The 17,500-nt window shown below is 40.6% G+C and overlaps 1 protein-coding gene across 2 annotated transcripts in view; it reads left to right on the top strand.

The window, feature by feature from the left end:
• Positions 1-17,500, top strand: part of CCDC170 (coiled-coil domain containing 170) — a 72,346-nt gene that overhangs the window by 21,665 nt on the left and 33,181 nt on the right. For both annotated transcript variants that reach the window (XM_058169459.1, XM_058169451.1), the window contains exons 4-5: positions 11,374-11,518; positions 16,878-17,063. In XM_058169459.1, the coding sequence (XP_058025442.1) occupies positions 11,374-11,518; positions 16,878-17,063 (331 nt within the window). The remainder of the gene's footprint in view (positions 1-11,373; positions 11,519-16,877; positions 17,064-17,500) is intronic.

Raw genomic sequence — 17,500 nt, 5'->3', positions numbered from 1 at the left:
TCTACACCTAGAAAATCCAAAAGTCTATCTCCTAAGAAATCTAAGGGTGACCCAGAAGAATAGAAATCTGTAAAAACTCAAGGATTGTCTTCTTCATTATTTTCATGCTCAGGAAGTCTCATCAGTTCTGATTTAAAATTGCATTGCAGTTTGGTGGCCATACAAGAGGGAAGAATCAACCTCTAATCAGCCTTACCTTTTCCCTGCCAATTTTTTTGTAACTTTGCTGCACAGTTACAGTCCTTACATGTGCCAAGCAAGCCTGAGAGGAGGGGAAAAAAGATCCATATGCTTAGCCAAGAGTTAAGGAGGTTCCCTGGGGCAGTGAGATATCCCTTTTCCTGGATCATTTGACAAAAGTGTTGAAACGTAAATGGGCAATGCTTGCTCAAAACAAATGAATATATAGGCTGACTAACATGGCTTACTTCCTGTATAACAAAGTCATTGAGTTTTCAAGTTGTATGGGTAGATGTTCTGGAGTTGTTGTTGTGTTTCTTGCAGTCATCCCTGCAGAAAGAGGGGGAAGTCCAAAACAGTTTCATCCAGTGTCTTTTAGACTTAAGGAATCTTCTGCTTTATGCAGAAAATTCAAGGCTTCAAGGAGAGCCTGTCTTGCATCAGCTTCAAACTGGATTATGTATGTATGGGCAGAAAAATTGACAAGTTCTGCAGCCTAAATCAGTACGCTCACAAATATTTCCTATGCAAAATCCCTTATGGTTGATTCTTTGATATTATTTAATTTGGCAAAATGGCTACTAACACTCTGATCAGAAGTTGTGTTTGATTGAGGAACTGCAAGATAAACCCATATTTATAGACCAGATTAGCAAGTTCTTCCTTTATGGAAACTTTTCTTTTTTAAAAAACCAACAAGTTTTTATTGATTTTTTAGTTCCCCCCCCCCACCTACACACATACATAATTTGTGAACAGAATATTGGCCATATCATATCTTATACAATTCAATATATTCAAATATATTTTACTTAGTTGCATTTTTTGCCGAAATATTCTTTTTTCATAGTTTTTATTCATTTCCTAATATTTCCTTGGTTATTTTATTAAGTCGCATCTTCTTTCGCCCTCAAGTTCTAATTTCTCCATTTTTATTTGTATTCATTCCCTTTCATTCTTTTTTTAAACTATTTTTTATCAATTTTTATCCTAATATACTGTATTCAAATATATTCAGGGTTGTCTTTCTTCCATTTGATCTTTCCCTTTTCACAGCATCCTTTCTTCTCCTTTCGCTTTTTTCCCTCCTTTCTTCCTCCCTCCTTTCTTCTCTCTTCTCCTACTCCTTCTCTACTTCCCCTTCCTTTCTTCCCCTTCACCCTACTTCCTCTCTATCTAACCTTCTCTCCTACTCTTATTTCCTCCTCCCCTCTTCCCTTTCTTCTTTCTCTCTCCCCCCTTCTCCTCTTCCATCTCTCTCTTTCTTCTTATCTCTCTCCATTGCTGCATTTATTTTCGATATTTCTGGTGTCCAGACAATCCCAATTTTCTCATTTATTATGCATATTTCTCAAACCTCCTCTCCTATATTTTAATTATTAACATTGTCTTCATCTTGTTCCATTTGTATTATACAATCAATGCAACTTTCCACCTCTTATTTTCTTAACGTTTTTGTTCACAATTCAATACTTATTATTTTCTTCCAATAGTGTACATCATTTACTAACATTTCAATTTTATTCCATTTTACATCTTAATTTCAATCTTTTTCACTTACTGTATAAACCATACTATCTTTCACATTTCATCTGCTGGATTTTTCATTCTTTTATATATTTAAAATTTATTTCCTTACCATCAATTTTAATTCTCTCTCATTCCATATATTCTCAGACACAAACAGAAAAAGAAAACATATATCCCATTATATGTTCCACATTTTATTTACTTCTCCTCCTTCTCTTTTTTTAATTTTCTTCATTCATTTCAACCTTTTTTACTACCTTTTTACAATAATCCATATATTTCTTCTAATTTCCATTATTTCAGAAAGAAAAGAAAAAAGAAAGCTTCTACCACTATTTTAGTTTTTCTACTATTCATTTTCTCCTTCTTCAGTCTCTCCCAGATCTCATCTCTTAATATTTTTCTCCCTTTCTCCCATTCTTACATCCTCTTTTCCACCTTTCTCTGACTTTTATTCTTTTAATTTTCCCCCTCAATTTTTCTCTATTTCCTCCTCTTCTCTTTATTCTATCACTGCTAATCCCAGTGTAGTCATATATTTTTTTCACTCTTTTAATTCCCCCCCTCAATGTTTTCTTTTTTCCCTTTCTTTTTTAAAATATCTTTCCCTCTCTCCATTTTTTTTCACTATCAATCCCAATATGATCATCTATATTATCATCTCTCATTTCTTTTTCAACATTATTTGTTGAAATTATATATTTTTGTTCTTGTTTCCTCATAATTATTTCATGATTTCTTTTTTTATTTTTAAGCCACAATTCTGCTTGTTTGTTCCCATTAAAAGACTCACACCATTTGAAGCATCTCCCATAATTCCTCCCAATTCTCCATGTTTTCAATATGAGGAGAAAAACTGTTTAGATTTATTTATCTTAACTTATATATAGTCCAAATTCAAGTCCAAAATATTGTCTCTCTCTTTTCTCCCCCCCCCTTTTTTTCTATTTCCAAATGGAAGCCAGTTCAAATGTCCCCCCCCCCCAGGTCATCCAGGTTTCAATTTAAACCTTGAACTTTACCACAGCTGTTCAAACAAGTACTCCTCAATGTTCCAATGTTCCTCCTGCCTCTAGACAAAACAATACAATGTTGCCTCCAGCAACAAAATATCGTTCATAAATCCTCTATTAAATCCTTTTGTTAGCGAAAGATGTTTCCTCTCAGTCTTCTTCTCCTTCCAATATTTACATTTCCTTCCAAAACCACTTTTAAATCCAGATGGAATGTTGTATCTTTTAGGGCTTTTGCCTTGTAAATGCTCTTTGTTGTTTGCTTCCTTTCACTCCAAGTTTCCACATGCCAATTAGCCGCTAACTTCAAATCGGAGAGTTTTTGAGCTTTAAAAGATTTTCTTCTTACCTGCGAGTAGGCCAATTGCTCACCTGGTAACAATACTCTATTCTGATCTCGCCTCCTGCACAATCTTCTTGTGTGGCCGTCCCCGACTTTGGCAGCTTCTAATGGCTGCCTTTCCTGTCGTTGGGTCCAAGGCTGGATGCTGGTGCTGCAGGGAATTTGCAACTTCCCTGTTCATGCTGGCCAGTGCCTTCTTTCTTCGCTGTCCCTCTAGGACAGCTATGGTTCATTGAAAACCCCCAGAACGGCAGGAATTTCGGCATTCACCCCAGAGCCCCAGGGCACACCGTCCCGTCCCGTCGCGGCGCTGTCCACGCCCCCTCTCCTTTATGGAAACTTTTCAATGAGTTTTTGAATATAGTGCACGTTGAAACAACAGATTAAGTTAAGGCTGTACTCCCATCCAGAATACAGAATACAAGTCCAGATTCTTTCAATCTTTTAATTCCTTGTAGGATCAAACCTCTGGACAATTCTGGAACAAGGTGAAGTTCAAGAATTATAGTTAAAGTCTCGGCTCCTTCCCTGCTTATGTTTTGAAATGCACTAAGATATACAACTCTATAGGATGCCAAAGCAGTCCATGGAGCAATAAGCAACTTTCTCCTAGACTTTGCACACATTTAGCTGCAAATAATTTAAAATCAGTGGGTAGAAGATCCAAATTCAAAAGGGCCATTCGCTGGAATTTGTTCTCCAGCTGCCAGGCTTCTCCGACCAAGTTTCTGGAGTAAATCACAGATCTCTGCTACTTGATTTGGCAGATGTTTCACAGACATGGCTTATTTAGATAAGAATTATTACTGCAGACAAGAGCTGAGCCAAGCAAAATACTTGATTGTCTACCGTCAGTTTGCCAGTCTCTCTTGTATCTATGAAAGTTGAAACTCTTAGTTCTTTTCCACCCCCCATAAATTAATGGACTCTTGGGACAGTGCTTGGTGGCCTTGAAGCTGCCAGTTGTGTTTATAACTGATGTAAGAACTCCTGGCTCTTGGCTTGACACTCCATCATCTGGTCTTCCATTCCTTTCTTCCTGTCTCAAAACATGTCTGGAAATACTTGGTGTTTGTTCCCTCTCCAACTTCAACCAGCCAGAATGGAGTTCTTTCTCCCTCCCCATCACCATGGCCTAATTGTGAAAACCTCACACTATCCACTACGTTTGGGTGTTGCTTTTCTATGTAAATGTTCTCCTCTCCCTGTCACCCTTGTGCCAGAATTTCTAGTACAGTGATGGCTAACCTTTTTGTCGTTGTGTGGTGAAAGTGTGTGTGTGTGGACGCGATAGCACACGTGTGTGCCGGCACCCCCCTGCACATGTGTGTACGACCCCCACCACCACATGCACCCTGCGCATGCACGGATCCCCCCGCGTGTGCCTCAGCCCCCTCCCCGTGCATGCGCCCCAGGCCCCCCAGGCCCCGTTTTGGGCCTGAAAAGCCTCCTGCACCAACTTGGAACCCAAAACACAGCAGACGGCTACTTCTGGCCAGTAATTCCCCTGTGCTCGCCCGCCTGTCTGCCCGGAAAGGCCCTGAAGCTACACTGCCCAGGATCCACGTTGGAGGCCGTTCACGCTCGCAAAGCAGCCCTGCCTCTTTGCCAGTGCAAATGGCCTGCCGCTGCAGCATCTTTGCAGTGGCAGCGGCGGCTCCTCGTCCTGCCAGCCTCGCGCTCTGCACCAGTAACCAGAAGATTAGCTTGTGCATGCATGTGCTGGAAACCCGGGAGAGAAATGGGCGACCCTGCATGTGCCAGGCAACAGGGCTTTGCTTGCCACTTTGGTCACGCATGCCATAGGTTCGCCATCACGGTTCTAGTAGCTGTAAAAACATTATGGTATGGACATTCCAGTTTCGTGGATTTGTGAAAATACTTAGAATGGAACTGCCAACAGATGTTAAGCCATATTGTAGCAGCACTGTTCTTGTGGTGAAGGATAAGCAGGTTGATGGCTACAGGATCCTGAATAGTTCATCCATTATGACCCACCTCACCAGAAGACCTTGTATCCCACCCCACCCCACCTGTTTTAGCTGTGAGGCTCTGGAGGCAGGAAAATAGATCCCTGGATTCACCAAGCATTTGTACTCAGTAACAAGGCTTGTATTGATGACCTTCCAAATCAACATATCCTTTTCCTTAGGAACAGGAGGGAGAATTGCAACCCATCAGCCAGCTGTAAATTCTTCTTGCTCGAGGGAAAAGATACAATAGCAGGCCAGCTGGACTTTTGGCTTATTTAAACTACAGGATTTTGGGTGGTCTCTTGTCCGAGTAGATATCACATCCAGTGTGTTTTCCTAGTCACTTCTGCTGTTCTGCCAAGCATTTACCAACCAAATCAACTGGTCTGTTGCAATTCTTCTTCTCTCCTGAGGACCTTACAATACCATTTAATTTTTTCCCTAATCTTTCATTGGTCAAGATTCTAGACCAGGGGTGTCAAACTCACATCATCACGGCGTCGTCACGTGACGTATCACAACTTCCCCCTCCTTTGCTAAACTGGGCGTGACCCAGTGGGTGATGCATCCGCCCGTGGGCTGCGAGTTTGACAGCCCTGGTCTAGACATATTGTTGTCATGCGTCTCATTTTGAAGATTGCTTATTTCATTCCATGCTTAAGCTGCCTTCTAGATCAGAGAGGGCTGCCTTCTACTTCAACCACATTTACCAGCCCTGAGGGATGTCCTTCATCTTGTTCTGACTTATTAAGGCACCGAAGAATTGCTTTAACCAGACTGTCATGAAGAGCAGGTGTTGTGTCTATTTCTTCTGGATGCATTTGATCTATTTTTTTTTGTCTGTTATGTTATTCTTTACTTTTAAAATGTAAGCTGCCCAGAATAGTCTGGGGTGAAGTGGCCTGAAAATATAATCAATAAATAATTTTTAAAAATCAGGCAAAAAAGAATTCAAATATATTAGTGGCACTGGTGTCTTTAGTTTCCAAAATATCTAGAATGAGGAGGTCAGGATTATTGCAGGGTACACTCTAGGAGAATCAGCTGATTCATGAACCCACCCATCCCTTTCTGTGTAATAGACTACAGGAGGCCTCCACAACATGTGGCTGTGGGCCACATCTCTCCCATCTCACATCCTAGTGTACCCTACTGTATCCAACAAATACTTTAAAAAAAAGTCAGTAAATTTGTCACCAAATGCCATCACCACCAAGAAAGATCCACTGCTGCCCTCTTAAAAGACACACTCTCAAGCGCCTCCAAAGCCTTCAGGCATTTTTGCTATCAGTTCTGGAGCTTCAGCTGCTCAACTAGCTGCCAGATCATGTATTCGTTTGTGGCCAGTGATGATTTTTAGTTTATTAATCTGGCCCTTTATCTTCTAAAATGAGGTACAGACCTGGACTAGAGGTTGAAGAGCTGTGTCAGCAGAGGTGGCCCCGCAAAGATTTTTAAAATCAGGCAAAAAAGAATTCAAATATATTAGTGGCACTGGTGTCTTTAGTTTCCAAAATATCTAGAATGAGGAGGTCAGGATTATTGCAGGGTACACTCTAGGAGAATCAGCTGATTCATGAACCCACCCATCCCTTTCTGTGTAATAGACTACAGGAGGCCTCCACAACATGTGGCTGTGGGCCACATCTCTCCCATCTCACATCCTAGTGTACCCTACTGTATCCAACAAATACTTTAAAAAAAAGTCAGTAAATTTGTCACCAAATGCCATCACCACCAAGAAAGATCCACTGCTGCCCTCTTAAAAGACACACTCTCAAGCGCCTCCAAAGCCTTCAGGCATTTTTGCTATCAGTTCTGGAGCTTCAGCTGCTCAACTAGCTGCCAGATCATGTATTCGTTTGTGGCCAGTGATGATTTTTAGTTTATTAATCTGGCCCTTTATCTTCTAAAATGAGGTACAGACCTGGACTAGAGGTTGAAGAGCTGTGTCAGCAGAGGTGGCCCCGCAAAGATTTTTAAAAATGCTGGTCTCCTCTCAGAAAGTTTTAACTTCAACTAAAAGAAGTCCTGGCTTTTTTTGCTCCATCAAGAATAAAAGTTCACCATTATTATATAAGCTTTTTACACACATCAACCTCCTTAGGGGAATGTTAATACCACTTTATAATGCCTTGGTAAGGCCACACTTGGAATACTGCATTCAGTTTTGGTCACCACGATATAAAAAAGATGTAGAGACTCTAGAAAGAGTGCAGAGAAGAGCAACAAAGATGATTAGGGGACTGGAGGCTAAAACATATGAAGAACAGTTGCAGGAACTGGGTATGTCTAGTTTAATGAAAAGAAGGACTAGGGGAAACATGATAGCAGTGTTCCAATATCTCAGGAGCTGACACAAAGAAGAGGGAGTCAAACTATTCTCCAAAGCACCTGAGGGTAGAACAAGAAGCAATGGGTGGAACTAATCAAGGAGAGAAGCAACTTAGAACTAAGGAGAAATTTCCTGACAGTTAGAACAATCAATAAGTGGAACAACTTGCCTGAAGAAGTTGTGAATGCTCCAACACTGGAAATTTTTAAGAAAATGTTGGATAACCATTTGTCTGAAATGGTGTAGGATTTCCTGCCTGGGCAGGGGGTTGGACTAGAAGACCTTCAAGGTCCCTTCCAACTCTTTTTTTTAATTATTATTATTATTATTATTATTATTATTATTATTATTATTATTATTATTATTATTATTATTATTATTATAACAAGGTTTTATTAAAGGTCTGAGCATCAGTAATGTAAATTGCATGGCAGAAGCTTTGAATATAATGTTGAAGTGTGCAGGGAAAAGATCAGTGGTGAAATGCAGCCGATTCTATCCGGCTCGGATGAACCGGTCACCCCGGCAGCGGGAGGCTCCACCTACCTGCCTGGATGTCGTCACGTCTGTTTTTGACCCTCTGCACATGCGTGGAGGCACACGCACTCACATTTGTGAAGGTAAGTAAGAATTTCACCCATGGAAAAGATGTATTTTTATCCATATTAAAAGCATATGCATAGATTCCTTAGCTGGAACCTCAGCTGGGCTCTTTTGACACTTAGAAGAAAACTTTTTAAATCTATGACTACATGATCTCATCAACAGTTAATGATTAAAGACGGCTTTACAGCTTGCTGAAATTTGTCTTAGATAAGTTGCATAGTTGGAACCGCTTTCTGCTAATTTCCACTTGTGTATTTTTCATAATGATGAAGTGGTCCTTAGGCCAATTTTCTCCTGCATTCCAGGGTTGCTGCTTAGAACTTAATAAATTTCTCCACTTCATCTGTCTGACCCTCAGGAGCGTATCCAGTATAAGTGGGTTTTTGATAATAGACTTTGTTCTTATTTGGACAGGACATTTTCAATTTCAGAAATGTGAAGCAGCGTTAATATCTTTGCTTGGTAAAGCTAGGGAATGAAATGGGGAGGGTGGAGCGTGTATTTTTCCATGGACAGAAAGAATGCATAGTGAAAGCATAGAGGGCATGAGGGAACAATTTCTTCTCTCTTAGAGGAACAGTTACTGTATGCAGCACTTTATATTCATTAACTCATTTTAATGGCTTGATCATCAGCTTTCTTTGAGCTCTATAATACTGGTCAGTATAATTTTATTTTGGTTGCATTTGGGAGAAGATCAGAGGTTGGTTTCAGCAGGTTCTGGCCAGTTCTAGAGAACACGTAGTGGAAATTTTGAGTAGTTCGGAGAACCTGTAAATACCACTTCTGACTGGCTCCACCCCTATCTATTCTCTGCCTCCCGAGTCCCAGCTGATTGGGAGGAAATGGGGATTTTGCAGTAACCTTCCCCTGCCACACCCAGCAAGCCATGCCATGCCCACCAAGCCACACCCCAGAACTGGTAGTAAATTTTTTTGAAATCCACCACTGGAGAAGATCCTACAGAAGTTACTGAAATACTATTGTAGATTCTAGGCTCCCGCTCAAGGTACCTTACTGTTTTTCAATCCTCTTTATTGATGGTATGTATAATAATCCTGCCAGTACAATTAATTAGTTAATACTACATGAATGAAATTTATCCTGTTCTATGTTACATATAATTTATTATATGGATACCAGAGGTGGAATTCAGCCTGTTCGAACCGGTTTGGGTGAACCAGTAACGCTGACGATCAGTTGGCCCCACGCACCCACCTCCGCTCTATCTTTTCCTTTATTTACTGCTTAGTAGCTCATCTCAATTGCGCGACACAGCTGATTTCCCCCCCCCCCGGCTATTCTACTTACCATTGCTGACTTGGAAGGTAAGCAGCTGAGTTTCTAAATGCTCCATTTTCAGCACTGCGCACAAATGTGTGTGCGCAAAGCATGCGCTCACCGAACCGGTTGTTAAACCGGCAGCATTCCACCACTCATGGATACCCATTGCATAAGATTTTACATCAACATTTTATAAAAGGATACATTTCTGTGTTTGTACAGCATTTTTTGCACTCTTATTATAATTATGATTTTTCTTTAGAAAGGAAATTCATTAGTGTGCATTGGTGTTCTCTGGGTCCCATGGAAGATATTTCCTAAGCTGAAAATGGTATTTTCCTGTGAACAGAGAAATCCATTTTGACTAGGATCCTGTCAGGAATGCTTCCTTTCAATACTCAAGAAAGAAAAACCCCAACTCCATTGTTTGTAGAGAAAGTACTTTTACTGAGTATGAACTGAAAGCAAAGTGAAAGCAAGCTCTGAGGTATTTGGCACATATAAGAAACATGCGCCAAGCCCTCCTCCCTGTAGTCTTGTCGTGTCCCACTCCTCCGCTGACAGCCGGGTCAGGGAAATCCGAATCAGGCGTGCCTCTGCAGCTCTGTCAAAGTCCTAGCAAAGTTCTCAAGGCAGGCAGGAGACTAGAAAGTGATTTCAGCAAGATAAGGTAGACTTTGCCTGACTCAGAGAATGCCAGAAAGCAGATCCTTTATATAGGCCATGGGGTGTGGCTCCATGACTCAGCACTTATCCAGGCCTGCCCCTCCCTTCCTTCCGTTGCCGCCGCCTATCAATTCTCCTGAAGCAAGGGTCACTCCAGTCTGCAGCTGTTGGTAATTGACCTTCCTCAGGCTCACATGCTGTGGGGGAGGGGGAGGGGTCTAGTTGCTCCGTTTGCCTGGGCATGGAGCCAGAGCTGGGGGCTGGAGGTGCTTCTTCTTCCCAGCCTGTCTGGGCATGGAGCCAGGGCTGGGGCCGGGAGGCATGCTAGGACATTCCTCAGCGTTCGGAAGCAGATAAGAAGGCCCCGGCTGCGGGGAAAGCGGACGAGGCACAACAAGTCTGGTCAGTCTTATCCAATCCATGTTCCTCCTAGATGGCACGTGGGGTGCATCTTCAGGTGGTTTCATCCCTCTGGTATGATCAGGCCATTAACCTTGATTGTTATCAGCCCGCTTTCCAACTGCCGAGCACATTTTTTTTTTTTTTACATTTATATCTCGCCCTTCTCCGAAGACTCAGGGCGGCTTACATTGTGTAAGGCAATAGTCTCATTCTATTTGTATATTTATATACAAAGTCAACTTATTGCCCCCCCCAACAATCTGGGTCCTCATTTTACCTACCTTATAAAGGATGGAAGGCTGAGTCAACCTTGGGCCTGGTGGGACTAGAACCGGCAGTAATTGCAAGCAGCTGTGTTTAATAACAGGCTTCTTACAGCCTGAGCCCTACAAGACAAGCCTTTGAAGACAACTCTCTAATTCTCCTCCAGCACTCTTCCCCCCACCCCCTTACCATATCAGCCATAGCAAGCAAAGTAGTAAAAGCATAAATCAGGAGACAGACTACCCAGAACAATAAAACAATAAACTTGTAGCGAGCAGAGGATCCCTCTCAAAAGATCCCTTTTAGGGAAAGACCATTTTGATTCTCCAGACCAGAATACAGGAGCAAGATCAGTTTTGAACAGCACACAACTTTTTTAGAATAGGAAAAAAAGAAGAAGTATAGTGTGTGTGTGTGTGTGTGTGTGTGTGTGTGTGTGTGTGAAATCGATCTCTGTTCCTGACAATTGTCCAAACTAGTCCCTGCAGTTTTCTTGGGAACTCACAGTCTCTTTCTTGGTTTCTACTCTGATACTTTAATCACTGCACCAAACTGACTTTTATTTTACTATCTATTCTCTTATGTATTCACAGTTGAGGATGTGATTAATTAAATCTGCAGCAGTATGTGGTAGATAGATGCTTAGCTAAGCTAATGAAATTGTGTATTCTTGGTCTAACTCAATGGTATCACGATACAGTTAATTTAAAGAATGGTAACAGGTCGTATTTTTCTTACCTATAAAATAATTTCTGCTTTGGTTTGAATCCTAATTAGAAAATATATGAATAAATCTGAAGAAAGCAAATCCTATGCATCTAAGGTCAGCAGAGAACAACATGAATTCATTGCACAACTCTGTCATCTTCTGGAACTCGGCGTAGGAGGAAACGAAGAGTCACCAGAATATCTGCTCTCCAAGGTTTTCCTCTAAAATTTATAAAACAATAAAATGTGCCTCTTCAAATTAAGCTACAGAAATAGTAGCAAAGCATCCTAAAGACATCTATTATATGAATGGAATTACAGTAAATATGATGTAAGATCTTTCTTCCAGGACTTTTTATTAAATCTATTTCCACTCTGGGTTTTATCGTAGGTCCTCCGGTGGGCCCTTACTATAAAAATGCTATAAATGTTGTTATAATAAAATGCAATATTAACCTGAAAACACCATGGGGCCAGGAGAAAGATAATAAAAAGCTAGGAAAGATAAAAATAAAATCTTCAGGGGCTGGCTAAAGCTGCCAGACAGAGGATGCTATTAGGGAAGAGAGTTTTACAGTCCTGGCAGTGTTAATGTGTATTCTTGCAGTCCTTAGGTGACTAAGTGTTATCATTAAGTGTTAAATTTGTACCCTATGACCATCATTTGTGTTGTAAATGTTGTACCTTGATGAAGGTATCTTTTCTCTTCTTCTTTTATGTACACTGAGAGCATATGCACCAAGACAAATTCCTTGTGTGTCCAATCACACTTGGCCAATAAAAATTCTATTCTATTCTATTCCTTAGGTGAGCAGAACAATATATCTGCATAATTTGCACTCTCCTATCCTGACACCTGGGCTCTAATTTACCCTAGTAATAAAGCTTGTGAATGATCTTGTCTTTATACTTTACGAGTAGCAATCAATAAATTCCCTTGGCTTCATGTCCCCTTCCATCAGTGATCGCTTTCCTCTAAGTGTGGGGGATGGGGCTTAGGTAAAGCAAGTACTCCTTCCAGGGTGCACTGGGGATGAGACAAAGATCCTGTGGAAATAATTGATGGGGCACATTTGCACTGCAGTAAAGTGAGGCTTAGCCCTAACAGGTCTACCTCTGGTACTGAAGAAGTCCCGTCTCAGGTATAATTCAGATAGATGTGGCATAATTCAACCCAAGCTTATTTTAGGGACAGCTGCCTGCCACTATCCCCAAATAATAAAAGTAGAGGTTGTATATTGAGCTTTGATGTTACATTGCTTGTCTGTCTGCTGCTTTCTTGGTAAGGCAGTGTCTTAGAGATCATAAAACTGTATTCAAAAATAAAATTTCATGAACAGATAGTACAGTTTAGAAGTCTTTTTCTTTCAAGAGTTACACCAACCTAACCGTTCCTCCATGCTTAATTGTAGACATATTGTCAGAGTAGCTCTCTCCTCCCTTCCCCCCTCATCTAGCTCCTCCCCACTCCTCCTCCACTCCTCTCCTCCTCCCCTCCCTTCCCCCTCCCCTCCCCTCACTCTTCTCCGCTCCGTTCCTCCGGCCAGCTGTCAATTGCCTGTTCTCTTAGCAACCTTTCTTTTGGGAAGTGATTTGTTAGCCTTTATTCTGAATCTAAATGAACAATACAGGTAGTCCTTGACTTACAGTCATTTAGTTAGTGACTGTTCAAAATTACAACAGCACTGAAAAAAGTTACTTACGGTGGTTTTTCACAATTGCAACCGTTGCAGCAACCCCAAGATCTTATGACAAAATTTGAGCGCTTGGAAACTGGCATGTATTTATGACAATTGCAGGATCATGTGATCATCTTTTGTGACCTTCTGACAAGCAAAGTCAAGGACGAAGCCAGATTCACTTAACATCTGTGTTATTAACTTAAGAGCCACAGTGATTCACTTAACAAATGGGTCAAGAAAGGTCACAAAATGGGGCAAAATTCATTTAGCAACTCTCTTGCTTAGCAACAAAACTTTTGGGATTAATTGTGGTCATAAGTCGAGGACTACCTGTAAAATACCTTTCCTGGTGTAGCTGACAGGCTATTAAAGCCATTCTTACAATCTGGGTAGGTGTGTATATGTCCAGGGAATAAAAACACATTCTCACCTGATTCAGGACTTTAAGTACCGGCACTTGCACTTTGAATTAGGGTTGTAAATAATGTAAAATTGGTATTAAATGATCAATCTACATAGTTCCCATATGTATTCTGACTTATGTACCAGCCTACAGTTCTAATCTGTTTTCAGCTGTTCAGAGTAAATAGTAATCTGATCTGGGTGTAACCAATTTATGTTAACTGCAGCCAGATTTTTTTTTCTTTAAATAATGCACAAATTCAAGCAAGCAAGTTAAAGGCACTGGGGAGCTCAAATTTTCAACATGAGCAGAAGTATCATCAGATTTGTGCCAGATTTTGGTTGCAGAAAGCCAAATAAACTATGTGATGGCAGCAGAAAAATATGGAGCACTGAGTTGTTTGTTCCTATTTATGTTGCGATTTAGAGTTTTACAGCCAAGTTCTGGTGGCTCTACTTTACTTCATATTTGGGGGCAATCTCTTTTGAAAGATTGTAGACTTCCATCCAGGTCAGAATTTCAGTTGACCCACAAAACTTTTTCCTAACTACTTAACTATTTGTACTTTTTGGGGAAATTGTTGGAGTCTGCTGAACACTTCTTTACTTTTATCTGGATCTTGACAATGCATCAGAGAGAGGGACTGTTAAAGCACAGAGAGCTATTGTTTTATTGTTACTTGACATCCAAAATCAGTATCTTCAGGATTGATGAAACCACAGACTAGGGACAGCAGGCGGCCGTCTAAAAGCAAGCTGCCTAGAGTTGCCCCAAACAGTGAGATGGACGGTATAGTATACATTTAACAATAGTAAAACAAAAAGGCAACCTTTCACCACTATTGCACACATTCTCCTTAACATATTTAATAACAGTTACTCTTCCACCTGGACATTCAGTAAAGCTTTTAACACACCGGTAAGATTTTATAGTTTCTGAACAAATCTAAAACAACCAGGGGGAACCCACCCACCCACCCCCCGCCAGCTCATACATTGTAATCATAGGAAATATTAAGTGGGCATAAGGCATCACATTAAGACTCTCATTTTCAATGGATTACAATCAGTATAACATCTGTAAGAAAATCAGTAAGAGCAACACCAGATAAAGCACAAATTAAAATATTATAATAAATTATAATAAATAAATTTAGCCAGGAATAGCATTGCTATTATAATTATCATAAATAACCATTAGAAGTAGTGAGCCTGGAAAAAAAAATCCTAGGCAGCTTTGGTTTCAAAGATGTACTAAAAAAAAAAAAGGATGTAATTATGGCAATAAGACAAGAAAAGAAGGCAATAACTGGGCCTATGCAAAATAAAGGTAAAACCATAATGTGGTTTTGTGGCTTAGCATGCTGTAAAAACCAGCCATTGTGGTTTGTAAATTAGAGTTTGTAGCTTAACACAATGGGTGACCCTAGAAAATTGTGGTTGATGTAACAAATCAATATTTTGTGAGCCCTGCCTCAACCCCCTGAGGTAACCCATGGCATGTTCAGTGTAGTTTAATGCCTACTTTTGATCTAGACTGCGAGAAATGACAAAACGAAAGATTCAGACTCTAGTTTTACTGCTCTAAAGACAAAACCTAGATTACCTTTTGAGTCTGAGCTATAATCATGCAATTGTCTCGCCTAAAACGTATCTTAATGGATACATTTTATTCTACTCTTGAATCTACTCTCAAGAGGCTACTTAGAAAACAGTCTTCTTCATATGAGGAGGAAAGAGTGGAGTTTTGCTTCCTCTTGCATGTCCCAAAGATGCTTTTGCAGGAGGCAACTGGACTTCCTTGTTTTTTTTTTTTCTTTTGAAGACATTGCGCTTCACATCCAAGAAGCTTCTTCAACTCTGACTGGATAGTAGGGAATGAAAGGTTTTATATTCCTTGCAGACAGCTGGTCATTTGCATCCTTTTAAGAGAGTTGTTTAGGCACTTCTTGCATGAAGACCACTTGATTCCTGTGGCCTTCGCATAAGAGGGATGAAGCTTGTTGCTCTCACTTGCTCGTACACACTTCTCATACACCAGTTGCCAAGAAGCGTTGTTGTTTAGCAGTGGGTGCACACTATTGGTTTCTAATCTCTGATTCGTTATTTTAAATAATTCTCTTCAAGTTTTAATTATAAGCAGTAGACAATTCTAACCAGATCTTCATTAGACCAACTTTGGTATCTCAGGCATTGTAATTTTTCCCCCCAGAAGCAGTTTCTTTCCCTTGGTAAAGGTAAAGGTTCCCCTCGCACATAAGTGCTAGTCGTTGCTGACTCTAGGGGGCGGTGCTCATCTCCGTTTCAAAGCCGAAGAGCCAGCGCTGTCCGAAGACGTCTCCGTGGTCACCTTCCCACCAGAGTGGTCCCTATTTTTTCTACTTGCATTTTTACATGCTTTCGAAACTGCTAGGTTGGCAGAAGCTGGGACAAGTAACGGGAGCTCACCCCGTTACACGGCAGCACTAGGGATTCGAACTGCTGAGCTGCCAATCTTTCGATCGACAAGCTCAACGTCCTAGCCCCTGAGCCACTGCGCCCCCTTGGTAGGAACATATTAATGAATGGACTGCGATATCTCTTGCATTATCAGGCAGTCAAATGGTATATACCAGCTTTGCTGGCTGGGGGATTCTGGGAGCTGAAGTCCACCAGGCTTAAAGTTGCCAAAGTTGGAGACCCCTGGTATATACTATACAGTGTAGGAGTAATAGTAATAGTAGAAGTAAGGTTCCCAGTTGGTTTATTCTCTGTGTTCTTAGAGTGCACACAAAGTATTGTCTTCTCATCTTGCTTTGCTTTACTTTATTTTGGATCTGGTAATTATATGAGCAGCTGTTCAAGGAATATAGGCTTTTCACAATAAAGATTGAAGGTTAGTCACAGCTGTGCACTTGCGGCCATATGCACTGACAAATGGTGGAGGGGGATCTGTGACTTCCTGCTTGTAGACCTTACTTCCCCCTCTGGAAGCCAGAGAAGAATGTTTCTTATCATTAAAACCAGTCCCATGGGTGAGAGTGATATCATACCTATAATGTAAGTTGCACAACTGGAACATGGAAAAGGAAAAATGCAAAAATGGTCATAAAAACAGTCTGGACGAAATGGAATATTAGGGGAGAAATAACATCGGTGGTTGGAGACTGGACAATGGTGGTGTAAAAATGAACTAAATCTACAATAGCAACATAAATGCTAGTGCAGATGATTTCCCAGTTCCTAATAGCAAGCAAAGAATCTATTTTATAAACTAATAGGAATTCTCCTGCATCTCCATATGAGGAAGCCTAGATTAAATTCTACTGCCAAGGTTAAATATGGCCATAGAAGGCAGTGCAGACATTCAAATGCTCCATTTCAAATCCCCCTTTTAATGGTAGATCTGCAATATGACAAAGCAAAACTATTTAAATTTTGATTTAGTGACGTTGAAAACAACAATTAAATTACCTGTTTGAACACCATATCTCACTTTGACGCTTCCAGATCCGTGGACTGCGTAAAGAAAACGACACGCTAAAAGAACAAATAGATACCTTCAGGGAGACCGTCACAATTCATGAGATGGAACTGAAAGCTAACAGAGAAACCATCATGAGGCTGGTGTCAGAAGTGAACAAAGAGCAAAAAAAAGCAGCAGCTTACTCTCAAGACATAGAAAAGCTAAGTGATGTATGTCTCTTAGTGCATGTTTATGACCTTAGAGCTTTCTTTACATATCACGTGTTTCTTGATTGTTTGTGCATTCAGTCTGCATAACATTGGATGTGAATTCCCTGTAAAGTATATTCCAAAATGTTTTCTGAGGCCTTGCCTAGTTTGGAGGACTAGAGCTTTCGGATCACAACTATCTTTTCCCCCCTCATTTTCATAAGTATTGAGATGTACAGGAACCTCTTATTCAAATTGGGACTACAGCACTGATGATGTGGACCAACTTTAACTCCATTTTTTTTCTTTTCTTTGCGTTATCTACCAGATGGCTGCTTTTCAGTTTTGGGGGATAATTACCTGTAGACAATTTTTAAGCCAAAGTTAGACGGATTGGTGCTCTCTTGACATTTTATATTTTAGCTGTCCTCAAATCATACCTGTGTGATCAGTGATAA

The sequence above is a fragment of the Ahaetulla prasina genome, chromosome 1 (genome assembly GCF_028640845.1).
Source record: "Ahaetulla prasina isolate Xishuangbanna chromosome 1, ASM2864084v1, whole genome shotgun sequence".
NCBI lineage: Eukaryota > Metazoa > Chordata > Lepidosauria > Squamata > Colubridae > Ahaetulla > Ahaetulla prasina.
Note: the sequence above shows the minus strand (reverse complement) of the source record. Positions and strands in the feature narration are given on the sequence as shown.